Source organism: Synchiropus splendidus, chromosome 6, assembly GCF_027744825.2.
Source record: "Synchiropus splendidus isolate RoL2022-P1 chromosome 6, RoL_Sspl_1.0, whole genome shotgun sequence".
Classification (NCBI taxonomy): domain Eukaryota; kingdom Metazoa; phylum Chordata; class Actinopteri; order Syngnathiformes; family Callionymidae; genus Synchiropus; species Synchiropus splendidus.
This window is the reverse complement of record NC_071339.1, coordinates 4,706,646-4,719,805: the sequence shown is the minus strand read 5'-3', so window position 1 is coordinate 4,719,805 and position 13,160 is coordinate 4,706,646. Positions and strand designations below refer to the sequence as shown.

The window sequence follows — 13,160 nt, the reverse complement described above, 5'->3', positions numbered from 1 at the left end:
GGAGCTGAATCAATAAACTCTTCTTTCCTCTTATTTTTTCAAACCATGATTGTCAGATTTTCACCTTTTCACAATTATTATTATGCCTGAATATAGTGACCTTCATGCCTATTATTAGCAGCAATACTGCCATAATATTTTTTTTTATTTAAAAAAGGAGAGTTGTGGTGGTTTTCTCGGGAGTTGTTGGATCCCATTAAAAAACATGGATGCAGAAGTCCCCAATGACGGGGTTCTACGGTAAAATACAATTGCAATAGTCAGGATAGGAAACACCATCAATGAAACACATTTACCTCACACAAGTCCTAAACTCAAAAGAGATGAACTAGGTTGGTGTTAGCAACGCACCAATGGGGAGCCTCATGGGACCAAAGAACATGAACGGGAGTCAATGAAGAGATGCAAGGTACTTTCTGATCCAGCTTGAGACATGACGTAGCTGTCATATTCATTCTAATGCTGTGAGAAAAAAAGTCAGGAGTTACTTTAGGTTTTGTGTGATAGTGAAGTAGCGAACTACAGTACTCATCGCATTCTCTCACTCGAAAAGCTCTGTAACTACAGTAGCTGATGGTAAATATTGTGTATTCATTTGCATTTTTATTTTCAAAATTTCTTATTTCAATAGCGAAATTCCTCCACCAGGGGTCACCCACCTTGCAACTGCAAAATACTACAAGGGCACTGTCTGTATATACAGTATATTATCATGGATAATAACTGATATTAGTCTAATGTGCATACACTTAAAACATAATGACATGGTTAGAATGGAAATAAGTGAATATTTTTCCATCGACACACCATAAGCCTGGTTGTCTTGGGAACACTTCAGGCTGCTAATCTGGAATTTTCTCATTCAACTTTCCATATTTTTCCGCATCAAGCAAGCATACAAAGCTTTTCAAAGGGACTGTATGGAAGACGTTGGACTGCTGACTGTTGTTCATCTGATCAGGGTGATCAAACAGCGTCCTTTTATCTTCTCGACGCCGACAGGTCACAGCTGGCTACCTGGTGACAAACTGGATATCATTTTGTCACAAGAGCAGTGAGAGCTTTTCAAAGCACGTCCACCGGCTCCAAACCCCACGGTTTCCATGACAACCCCTCCTTTATTCACCTGCGGAAGCTGCCAGCCAAGTGAAAGGATCCCCCCGGCGCCTGCAATAACACTGACAAGGTCAACACCCTACAGGTGGGAGAGCACTAAAACACCATGTACACCATCAAAGGCGTGGCAAGAGAACAACTGCATCATCTGGCACATGTGAGTTCAGACTGCTCCTGCAGATGAAGGCAAATCATGAGCAAGATTTGGAATTGTGTCAAGCACATAGTACATAGTCAAGTACATAGAGATACTACTCTCACTGCTAAACGTTGTTATACGCGGTATTTATTCCTCAAATGACAAACTTCAGAAGTCAAGACCAAATGGAATCAAATATAGCACACCTGTGACTGACAAGGGTGTCACCTGAAAGGAATATCTCAGTTGGAATTTGAGCAACTTCAGCTCTCCCTCACTAACAATGAAGCAGATTTCACTTTCACAGGATGTGTTACCTAACCAGCGCTGTGGAATGGAACTTGTGGAACTTTCCATGTCCTCAAACGTATCTAGATGCCAAAAATAGAAACAGAATCTAAATGAATTTGTTGAAGCCGAGTGTCTTCGGGAGTGTGACGCCAAAAGAGCTGCCTGCAACTCTTTTAAGTGCTTGTTACCATGAGCAAAACTGGCAGTGAATACTGACATAACATCCACTCATCAGTGTGACAAGCGTGGTTCACTGCAGATGTGCAACATATCAAAATCTTTTTTTTTTTTAATGTTTTAAAACCGTCCAGAATGCTGTTGTCTCACTTTTTTTAAATATAAGCTGAGAACTATTTAATTGAAAACAGGAACAATATATTCAAATATTGTTGTTTTTCAACCAACTAACTCTTTACAATAATTTTTATTTCATATAAATTTTGATATCTTTTTAGAACTACTGTCTGTAGTATTTTTAGAATATTATCTCTTGATTTATTATTAGTTTGGTCTTTGATCTATGTCTTTTATCTCTAACAAGACAAGATAATCCTGGACACAAGATACAATAAGTAGTACATATATTTAGAACAATGCACAGAAAATGCGTTAATTGGAACAAAATATTACACAGGAATATGTTATACATAGATATGTTTTCTAGCAACATTTAGAAGAAGAATTTAAAAGACGTAATGAAAGGCTATGTCATTTTTTTGGAGATATTTCAAAAAATTCATCATAGCAGTGACGAATAAAACAAAACAAAACCGAAATATATATATATATATATATATATATATATATATATATATATATATATATATATATATATATATATATATATATATATATATATATATATGAAATATGTATGTTCTGTATTTACAACATGTAAACAAAATATGGGGCTTTAAATATATTGCGCAAAACTAACTTGTCTGTGGGAACAAATTAGTCTACGAAGATCTCAAGTGAAATAAATGGCTTTCGCTTGCTCTGTTTCTTGCGTTAGATTTACACTCAAGGCTCCTGTGTGAAGATGCCGCTGTACCTGGAACAGTCCCTAATCTACTGTGAAGGAAAACAACAAGTAAAGGGAGGCAACAAGAAGTGTTCCAGTAAAGCTAATCATCTGTTAAACCTATAATGAATTGTTGCATGGATTATTCTGCTGTTTTCTCTCAGGGCCCAATTAAAAAGCGCGGCGCCTGCAGCAGGGTGTGAGTGTGTGTTAAATCACAGTGCTGATGTGCTGGAAGATTATTTTCAACCTCACAACTCAGCTCTTGCTGTTGCTGACACTTGACGCATCATTGCAACTGAAGTGATTAAATATTAAAAGAACATGCAAATACAATGGGAAGAATATTTACCAGCCGGTAAACATGAGGCGTCGCAGGATCCATTCCTCTTCATGAGGTGAACTCATGAGAGTCCAGCTCGGAGGAACACATTCTAAATCAAACGTATGTCGATCTTCACAGTCTATTTGAGTGTTCCCTTTGCAAAAATATCATTAGTCAAGATGGTGAGAGATCTCCTGCATCTTAATTCATCGCCGTGTTGCAGCACTCATCGCACTGAAAAGCTACATCACATCACTGCAAATGTCGGGTCGAGGTCCACTCCAGCTGAACATGGAGCTTTGTTGGCTTTTTGGCTTTCTATAACACGACTAAGGTCTTTATAGAAAAGTGCATTTTTTTTAATATGGCTACACTTTACATTGGGAACTCATATTCACTGTTAATAAACTCATTACTTGCTTATTTATGGTTATTGCTTTGTAATTATGGTGTTGTTTAGAGTGAACTTTTGTTGGATAGTCTGTTTTAAAAGGACACTAAACAATACTTTATGAGCAATATGCATATACACATATGAGTTACTAGTTTATTTAGGGTAATAAATGTTCCCTCATCTAAAGACTGACTATTATGAATACATCGGAAAACTATCGACCAGAGAGCGCAAACCACCGATAATGAAGAATCCTTTAACATTCACAATTCAGATCCCAAAATCTGGATCCAGACGGTGATCCGGATCACTCCCAAAATTGAATCATTTGTCCCTTGCGCCATTTCACATATTTCACGTTTTTTCATTCAAATCTGTTCATAACTTTTCAAAAAAGAATTTAACTCAACAACCCAACGCCATTGAAAACAACCTCCTTGCCAGAGGTAATTAAAGCATCTTCACATGGATCCCAGAACATGGTCCCTTTAGAGATGAGCTTGCCCACCTTTCCAGTAAAGTTCAGAGGTCAGACTCTGCTCTGTAGCCGGGTCATTAGAAACATTTGATCAGCTGAATGGAACTGCAGAATGAATTTAGCGTGTCAACCTGCAACCAACTGGCTTGTGAAAACCTCTCATCGATTTCTTCTGCATCATTTTTAGTCAGTGGTACTCACTATGAATGAGAGCGTGGTGGTGAAGTGAAACCAGAATGATGCTTCAGCAAACATCATCATAGCAGCGGCTTAATCGCCAAAGGATTAAATGGTATGACAGCATCACATTTATCCTTATCCAGTTTCACTGCAGCAACCCTGTTGTCTGCATCGTGCCATAAAGATCTGCCACCTCTCATTGCGGCTGGGCCTTTAACAGAATTTATCAGCCATTTTGGTGACCTCTGGACCTTATTAAAGGGAAGATACCCCTGACACCCCTGACCACGCTCGTACTATCCTGGTTGGAAATGAGTCCATTCCCCGGGCAAAGGTGCCCAAATGTCTTGTTCATGAGTGGAAAAGGATGATTGATTCCATGCTGAAGTGCTGTGGTGAAGAATGGCCTGAGCCGATCTCAATCACAGTGTCGGCTAGCACCCCAGAAAGAATGGATGTCTTGTCGACCAATGTGGGATCTTTGAGGCATGTTACACTGGGAGGAGCACATGCTGGTGAGAGTGTCAGCGGATCTGTCCAGATAAGAGCTGGCAAAGGTTCCAGTTTGAGAGAAGTCTTCAAGCCTCTTTACTTCGGCTACCGAGTAAATGGGGAGGAGAATGGACGCAGTTTTAAAAAAAGGAGGAAAATCCAAACATTTGCTTAATAGTTGAAGATAACAAGGTTCAAACATTGACAAATGTGTCATTGCAAATTGAAGTTTAAAATCAGTGTCCCAGTTTGTCTGTTACCTTCCTTTAAATAAACTGTTTGAATCTGGAGGTGCTGAAAAGTTGTGCCAAACAAACATATAATTGTTTGAGCTGTGCGACTGACTTGCCTCTTGTTTGTTCAGTCTCATGAAACTTCTCATTCTTCAAACCCGCAGAGAGCTAAATGTGAAGCTTTGCCTCGGGAGGGTGTTGAACCCATTTGACGCCTGGTTTAATTGCTTCGCGATATCTTGTCATGTGATTGATTTACGCTGTCGCAGCGGTTGCCTGGCAGCAGAGGAGGAAGACACAAGCTGGTCTCCAGGGATGTCAGGGTGCTTAGCTGTCAGCAGGAGTCGCCCCCAGAAAAACATTTTTGTCAACCCTTAGAGAGACTTGACTGCGAGAAGTGTTTATGTACTTAAAGTAGCATGTTAAAAAGCACTTAGATCACAACATCAATGATGGCTAAACTCTGGGAGAAACAGTGGCTTTGAACCTCCAGCTGAGAAGGGCAGATGAGGAGATCCTTTGACTTTGTTCTGCACCATCAGACGAGACAAAACTGCATCCAGCCGACCAAAGTGCGGCTCTTTCCCTCGCAAGCATTGCAGCCAATTTGAGGCCGAGTCAATCAGCTCGAGAGCAAAGGGAGAGCCTGATGGTTGTTGATGGTCTCCCAGGAGACGCAGCTCTTTCAGGGTTGTGCTTCATTAGCTCCCTGACCAAACTGCGTGTGTGTGTCTTCCTAATGAAGCCACTGGTGCTGATAATACTGCACACTCAGAGAAACCACTCATTTGATTGCGGGTGCTTATGTTTGGCTGTCGCAGATTTCATCACTGACATTCAGTTTCCTGCCATATATCCTAGCTACCAGATTCTGAGGAGTTCTGAAGCCAGACTGCAGTATAATCTCTGTCAGCTACTTCCATGCTCGCACCTGGGCTATATATATATCCAACTACCAGATCTAAGTAAGTATGCACTGTTCTCCCTCCTGCCATCCGGGAGACGGTTCCGTAGCATCTGATGCAGAACCACCAGATTCAGGAACAGTTTCGTTCCTGGTGCTGTCAGGTTGCTGAACGTTGGACAATAGCTGCAATACTGTTTATTTGTTTATATTTAGTATACATTTTTATTTCATTTTGTATTTATTATTATTAGTAGTATAATGTATATATATATATATATATTTTTTTTTTTATTTATCTGATATTTATTTATTTTGGACATATAGTTTTTGTTTTTGGAAACCGGAGGCCTCAGACCGAAATTTTGTTGCCATAATACAGTGATATGTTTTTGAGCAATGACAAAGAAAGTCTAAGTCTAAGTCTAAGTAAAGGTTGCAGGGGAAAGTCTCACTATTAATGGCATCACCCATATAATCTGAATTACAGATGTACTGAGCGGCATTAAAAACGTGAAAAGTATGCATTACCAAAAGCAAAAACGTGTTTGAGAGTTCACTTACTCACAGAGAGCAATGTTTAGTGAAGGGGACCAGACATTTATACCGCTTTTTAATTGTCTTGACAGAAACACATCTGGATATTTCTTTTTAAGCTACAGGTTTCGATGAAGCGGCATGGTTTCTATCAAAGAACCGTAATGTGTTAAGATACTAGAATTTTCTAAATAACCGTACACCATCAAATATAGCAGCAAGACAAAAAATAAATCCTGTAGTTACATTCAATTCTTGTTTTTCTGCCGTTTATAATAATGTTGTATAAGGCTGCCATCTATAGGCGCGATAGAGAAACGCTACAGCTCACCTTATTCATTTTTAACTGACTCAGTTGAAAGTTTGTAAACATTGCCTAAGTGTTATTAATTGAACAGTTAAATAAGTAGGTAAGTCATCAGTACACTGTTTAAGTCCTCACACTTCCGCACTGACGCAGTTGCAATTCTGTATCCCGTCAATAGAGGGTACTGTGCGCAAGCGTGAGCGCCGAACACACCGGAAGTCTGTTGACATCAGCCGCCGCCTGGACTTCAGCAATGAACGGGGCTGACAGGAGCTATGTGGACCTCAGTAACGGTCTGGAGGAGGTGCCCATCATGATTCTGCAGGACCGTCAGCCACTTCCCAAATTTCAGGTAACTATTTTCAGTTGGTTCCTGATGGTTCCTCATCGTTGAGCTAAGCAGAAGTAGCAGCGGTTTGACTGAGGAAGGTGGGCGCCACTCGAACACCCCTGAATTGCAAAAAGCAGTGGAAAAAGTGAGACGTGCCGTTCACATTACTGCGTCCGAGTCATGCAAATGTAAAGCAGAGATACACATCTTTATTGGTGAGTTCGGTAACTGCCTGGCTATTCTTTCATTGACGTTCAGTTACGTTCGTTAGCGGCCATATCTGTAGTAAATGTGAAGGCCTTACATCTATTATATATTTAAGATTAAATATTTATATGCTTTTCAATACAATATTTAAATAAAAAGGCTGTACTTCAATGCATTCTTCAGGTAACAAATTCTTACATTTCAGTGGTGTTACTACAGTGGTGAAACTAAATACTTTATTATATTGTTATTTTTAACCTAACATCATGCTAATATACATTTAACTTGTGCCTTTTTTGGCGGACATTTTATCTGTAAAAGGCCTAGAGTATTTGTATGGATTCGTATGAAGCATCCTTTTGAACTTGTACACAGTTCTACCACTAGGTGACAGCAAACAACCACACGCAATATCAATAGACCTCAAGCAAGAACTCACGATTATGGCTGAGAAGTTGAATTGGTTTTGTTGTTCTGTTACCATTGAATTTTCCGTTTCAGTACTGTGCAGACAATGTCCAGGGAGCAGGCTGCGCCGTTGACCCCAGTGAAGTCAACCTCCCTGGGTGCACATGTCAGTCCCACTCCTGCTGCGGTGATACCTGCTCATGCTTGAAGGTCCACGGACCTGCGTACAACAGGGACGGCTCGTTGATCAACATCAGCAAGACGGACGCCGCCTACTGCGACCCGGTGTTCGAGTGCAACGCTGTCTGCACCTGTGGTGACGCATGCTCCAACCGTGTGGTGCAGCGGGGCGTCAGACTCAAGCTAGAAGTCTTCAGCACCGGCACCCGAGGCTGGGGTGTGCGGACGCTCCAACCAATCACACGAGGGATGTTTGTCTGTGAATACGCAGGTGAGGTGATCGGATTCGACGAAGCCAGGCGCCGGCAGCTGGCTCAGACACCTGAAGATAACAATTACATCATCGCTGTCCGAGAACATTCAGGAACTGGATCCATCACAGAGACTTTTGTAGATCCTGGGATGGTGGGGAATGTTGGTCGATTTCTGAACCACTCTTGTCTGCCAAATCTGTTCATGCTGCCCGTCCGTGTGCACTCGGTGATTCCGAGACTGGCTTTGTTTGCTGGCAGGGACATTGACGCCAAAGAGGAACTGATGTTTGACTACTCAGGAGGATACAGAAACCAACCGTCCTGTGAGCCACAGTCCGCTCAGAGAGGCGGGGACATTCAGGCCAGTAGGACTCCAGCACCCCAGAGGAAAGCTTGTCGCTGTGGAGCCAACAACTGTGCTCAGTTCCTCCCTCTGGATTTATCCATTATTAACTAATCTATCAATGATTTCCTGTTATTGAAATCTTTTTTTTTCCCCTGTCAGCTATATCACTCACTTAAAAGCACTTCCTGCTTAGTTTGCTGTAAATTGAGTAAAAGTTCATCAGCCAAAAACACGTTGGTTGAGCCGGACGTTACTAGCTCACCACTAAAACCACTGTAGAGCGCAGTGCATCACTTTGTTGCTAGAATGAACACAAACCAATACTGAACCACTACTAGGTCATAACCATATCTCACAAGTGCAAAACTTGTTTTGCCGTTCTCATATTCATGTGTATAGAGGTCATGAATTTTTGGCTAAACATATTCATTTAGCTTGCAGGTGAGAAATAAAGACGGAAATGAAGAGTAAAACTGAGCCGAACTATTGTGGTATTGCAGACTCGACAATCTCTCTTGCAACATCAGCTTAAGATTGAAGTGATCTCATATGATCAAACAAGCAGGAGAAGCTGCAATTGTGACTTGATTTAGAGTAAGCACTTTCCACATAGATGAATTATTTATTTTTGTAAATACGTAATATTATTTGTGCACATATTTTATATATTTAATATGCCTCTATATTTAAATAATGCAGGTTAAATATCATTTGTAAGCACCAGGTTTGTCTTCAGGTGTCAATTAAGTTTTCAAAACTGAATCAGAACAACATCACTTATGCTATTATATTGGTCATATACACGTAGTCACAGCCAAAACGTAAGGTTTGCATAAGGCGCTGCATAACTAACCCTGCTACCAAGCCATACTCCACCATCTTTAATGTTGTACAAAATAAAGCTGAGACAATATGACGTCATTTGTGTCACAGTTGGATGACACATCTCTCGCTACCTTGAACATACATATTTTTTTGCTTTACACTGGTTTATACGCCAGTGTGTTCTCAGTTCTCAGTGTTCTCAACAAGAGAGTGTGAGTGTAGCATCTGTCACCCCATCATCTTCTCACTCTCTTTATGTAGATATTCTCATCACCTCCAGGGACGTGTGACCAATTAAAAAAAGACCCTGCGGGTGTTTTTGATATAGAAGCAGGTTACATTCCCTCGCCGTGGGAGGGGCAGAGGTGTCCCACTTTACTGTGACCACTGGAAATCAGGACCTTCTCTCCGCTATCTGCTCCATTTCTCGTCTAGACCTGCTTTCATCTTATTAATACCCTCATCTGGGTTAATTAGGATGGAGACTGATGTCTCTTCAGAACTGGGACCAGCGGCTCTGCCTCACTGGGGGGACTGAGAGAAGTTGGTGGGTGGGCCCCGAAGAATGGTATTGATCACTCTCCAGTCGAGTTAAAAGGTTTTTTCCGTTACGTTCGAGGGAGAACTGCTCTGCTGTGCTGTTGTATCGACCCAGATTTCTCCTCTCGGTCCACCATGGTTTCTGTCTGCTGGTGAAAACATTAAGAGCTTGCTCAAGTTTAGGAAACTGATGTGTTTTTTCTGGATTTTTATGAACCATTTATTCATTGTCATGTTCTCTGGTGAGGTCAACATTGATCTCCAATTTAATCCAGTATTTATAACATAGCCTCCAACCAACAATATTGCCATCACTACTTGTGCTTGTACTACGCATCAGCTGTATACTAGCCTCTAAGTTCACTGTAGACAACACCATACTTACTGATTATTAAGCAGGTATTTATTACCCAGTCTGAAGTGTTACAACCCTTTTTTTTTTTTACAAAATGAATTATTAGTTTTTAGGTTAACATTTTATCTGTCTGTTTTCTTTCCCCCTTTGCTTCTAATAGTTACATCAAAGGTTCAAACTAGAATATAGTGGGGAGAAAATGCCTTCTTATAATCACAGAATCTGACACCAAACTATTCCCCCCATAAACAGGTGACGATGTTCAAAACTTTTATATAGAAAGAAATAATGTATAATAAAACATATTTGAAGCACGCAGACATCACTCCATCCTCTTTCCCCTATTTTTCATCCTTGTTTTAGAATTTTCTAGTAACTGAATTGAAGTTTTTTTCTGTCCTTTTGGCTTGATGGTTACCCACAACAGTCCCAGCATGTAATGTGGCTCCTTGAGAAATTGAAATGCGCACCCCTGGATTAAAAGTGTTCTCAAACATTACTGCATAGAAATGGATCAACCTGGCTGTAATGTTATTCGACTGAATGTCGGTGTTCAAGTGCTGCCAGAATCTGAGAGGGACGGACATCTGGGATGAATCATGAGGAGGACAATCTGTACTTACAACCACGTTAGTTTCAATCCATACAGTTAAAAGCCTGTGCACAAACAAATGGCTTCTTTCCCGGAAGGTCACCAAGCAACCACCCGTTAATGACCTGAGATCAACTGATTGTATCCGTTGTTCAGTCCAGAAAGGTTGCTAAAGAACATTTGCTCGACCACTGTGGTTTTCCCACATCAAGGAAAGAAGATTTATTTATTTATTTTTGTCATGTACTTTTCCCAAATTTAACCAAGCTTTCCTTACCAAATGATCTATTACATTTCCATAAAGATGAACTAATGATGATTTATTCTATCTATTGGAAGAGGAATTAATCCAAAGAAAGGTATAAAAAAAATACAATTCCACTGCCTCTCAACCCAGGATCGCCAAGGCAAACAGATGACTGTTCAGATGAATGGCCTTAACAGCAGGAGAGATTAAAGAAAGAAATTCAGTTTGCTTGAAAATGAATATTCATAATTGTAGATTTAAAATATATATATTTTCCCATTGTGGGAAGAATGAAGGCAGTCTTAAAGTATCTAAATAAAGCCTCAATTAAGCCTAATCTTTTATCTTAAAGTTAGAAAGTTAAAGTTAAATTGAAGTAATTAAACCTATAGCAATCCATAAATCTCAGATGCATTAATTCAAATCTGATTCTCTTTTTAGAGTGTCTCTTTTGACCACCCTCTCTAGTCATACCTCTCCTTTTCATGTCCTCATTTACCACATCTATAAAACTCATGGATCAACTTCCTCTTTCAATTTCTGGCTTTCCTAACCTTTGAATAGATAAAATACAATGCTATTAAAATGCATTTATTTAATGATCATTACCTACAGGCAGCCCACAAAATGCAGCATTAAATTGTTTGGTGGTTGATAGTATTGTAACCTGGGACTGATTTGAAGGTTAAGGCTGAGATTTGATCCTGAGGGTTTAGGATTAAGCAAGGAATTGGAATTCACCCTTAGTCTTGACTTGTCTCAACACTATTTCATAGAACAGTTCAGCTTTCTTTCCCCCAGCATGACTCATCTTAAATGTAAAAGTACCTGAAGGTCAGTGTTGTGTGTATAAAAGTGCAGTATAATATATTAATCTACTGTGACACAACAGCACATTCCTTTTTGGAAATTTGAAATTCTTCTTTCTCAAAGATTTATGGAGGCAAATGTGACAGAATGGCGACTTGATTCTTCTCCTTGCTGAAATAAATCACCAGCATCACCGTCCAGCTGTGTGCTGAAAGCTTGAAGGTAGATTGTGCCAGCTTCTTGAGGGTCATGATTCTCGTCAGGACGCGTTGAGAGCGAGCGTCCAGTGGAGACCAGAAGACTGCATGCAGCCGAAATGAAGCAGCTCATTGCAAAGGGACGAGGCGTCCTTGCTGTAAAACTGAGACCCAAACCGAGACAAAGCAACTTTTGGTAATCAGAGCCAAAAGTCCTTTTTGTGCAATTGAAAAGGTTCCACTTCAAGACATCTCATCTGGATGATGATATTTTTATACAAAATAATCCATAGGATATTGCTGTACCTGATACTGACTATGGAAGCGTTAAACTTTGGCCGTTTTGTTTCTGCTGTGTTCTACAAGCAGGTTTCCTTGCAGCAGATGTTCAGTAAAATTGGGAGCGCCACAGGGGGCTCACCAGAAAGTTTGTCACCCTGAGAGACTCCCTCCCACTCAGCTGCTCTCACTGCTGAATACATACATTCACTCCACCTACACCAAGTGGAGCCAGTTTGCTTCCGTTTATTAAAGCCTGCTGATGTTAAACGAAAGGTGGAGCTGGATATAAATGTTGTCTCACTTATCTGAATGCATCACTTTGCATGTAATGATTATGATGTTCACAATTTTGTGTTCAAACTCAAACAAAAGAAAAAATGTTTATGGACTTCCCTCATGTGAGGATGTCCAGCAGTGAAGCCTTGTCAGCTTTTTGTTTTGGAATAAAACAGTGGAAAGAAGTGGCTTATTATCAATACATTGTTTCATAACCTCCTTTTATTCTGTAGCGTTGTCTAATTGCAGTTCTCTTTTGAGGTCCCAAATGAACAACACTTGTGACTCATCTTTCACTCAGTGTGAAATCTGAACGTCAGCTCTGTGGCTCATGGAGCTCGACAGCCGCGGGTCGATCCACACAGAGTTCACACACAAGATAAGCTGCAGCAATCCCATTATCACGCCGGTCTCACCTGTGCAGCTCAGGCTCTCTGCCTGTGATCTCGCCACTCAGACATGGTTGCTGGAGTGGACAATCTGAAATGACACAGATCATTCTAATAGGTCAACTGAGACTCACTGGAGCAGACATGAAAGGCACAACACAGTTTACAAAACATCCTCCTTCAGTGGATTTTATGCTGAACAGTGAGTTTTCTCGGGTGCTGCTGAGTGGAAAACACTTCATGCACCTGTTTCTACAATCCTCCTCATGGCTTTTTATGTGCCACGACATAATTACACAGCTAAACATCTTCATTACACCGTATCCAAGGGGATGAGGTGAAGTGATCCTCAGCCTGGCTGAGGCAACAATGCTACTTCTCAGGATTCATGGTCTTAAACAGATAAAGACTCCATATCTAACCACCAGCTCTCACTCCAGAATGAATGCTCTTTACCTGCTGGGTTTCATGAGGTTTTCATTCAGTTCTATTGCTCATGGC

General features: G+C 40.6%; 1 protein-coding gene across 1 annotated transcript; it reads left to right on the top strand.

Annotated features, from left to right (window-relative positions):
• Positions 1-6,630: 6,630 nt before the first annotated feature.
• setmar (SET domain and mariner transposase fusion gene) lies at positions 6,631-12,353 on the top strand. The gene is made up of 2 exons (XM_053868217.1): positions 6,631-6,772; positions 7,460-12,353. The coding sequence occupies exons 1-2, from the start codon at positions 6,674-6,676 to the stop codon at positions 8,255-8,257; spliced, it is 897 nt and encodes a 298-aa protein (XP_053724192.1). The 5' UTR covers positions 6,631-6,673; the 3' UTR covers positions 8,258-12,353.
• The last annotated feature ends 807 nt before the right edge of the window (positions 12,354-13,160 follow it).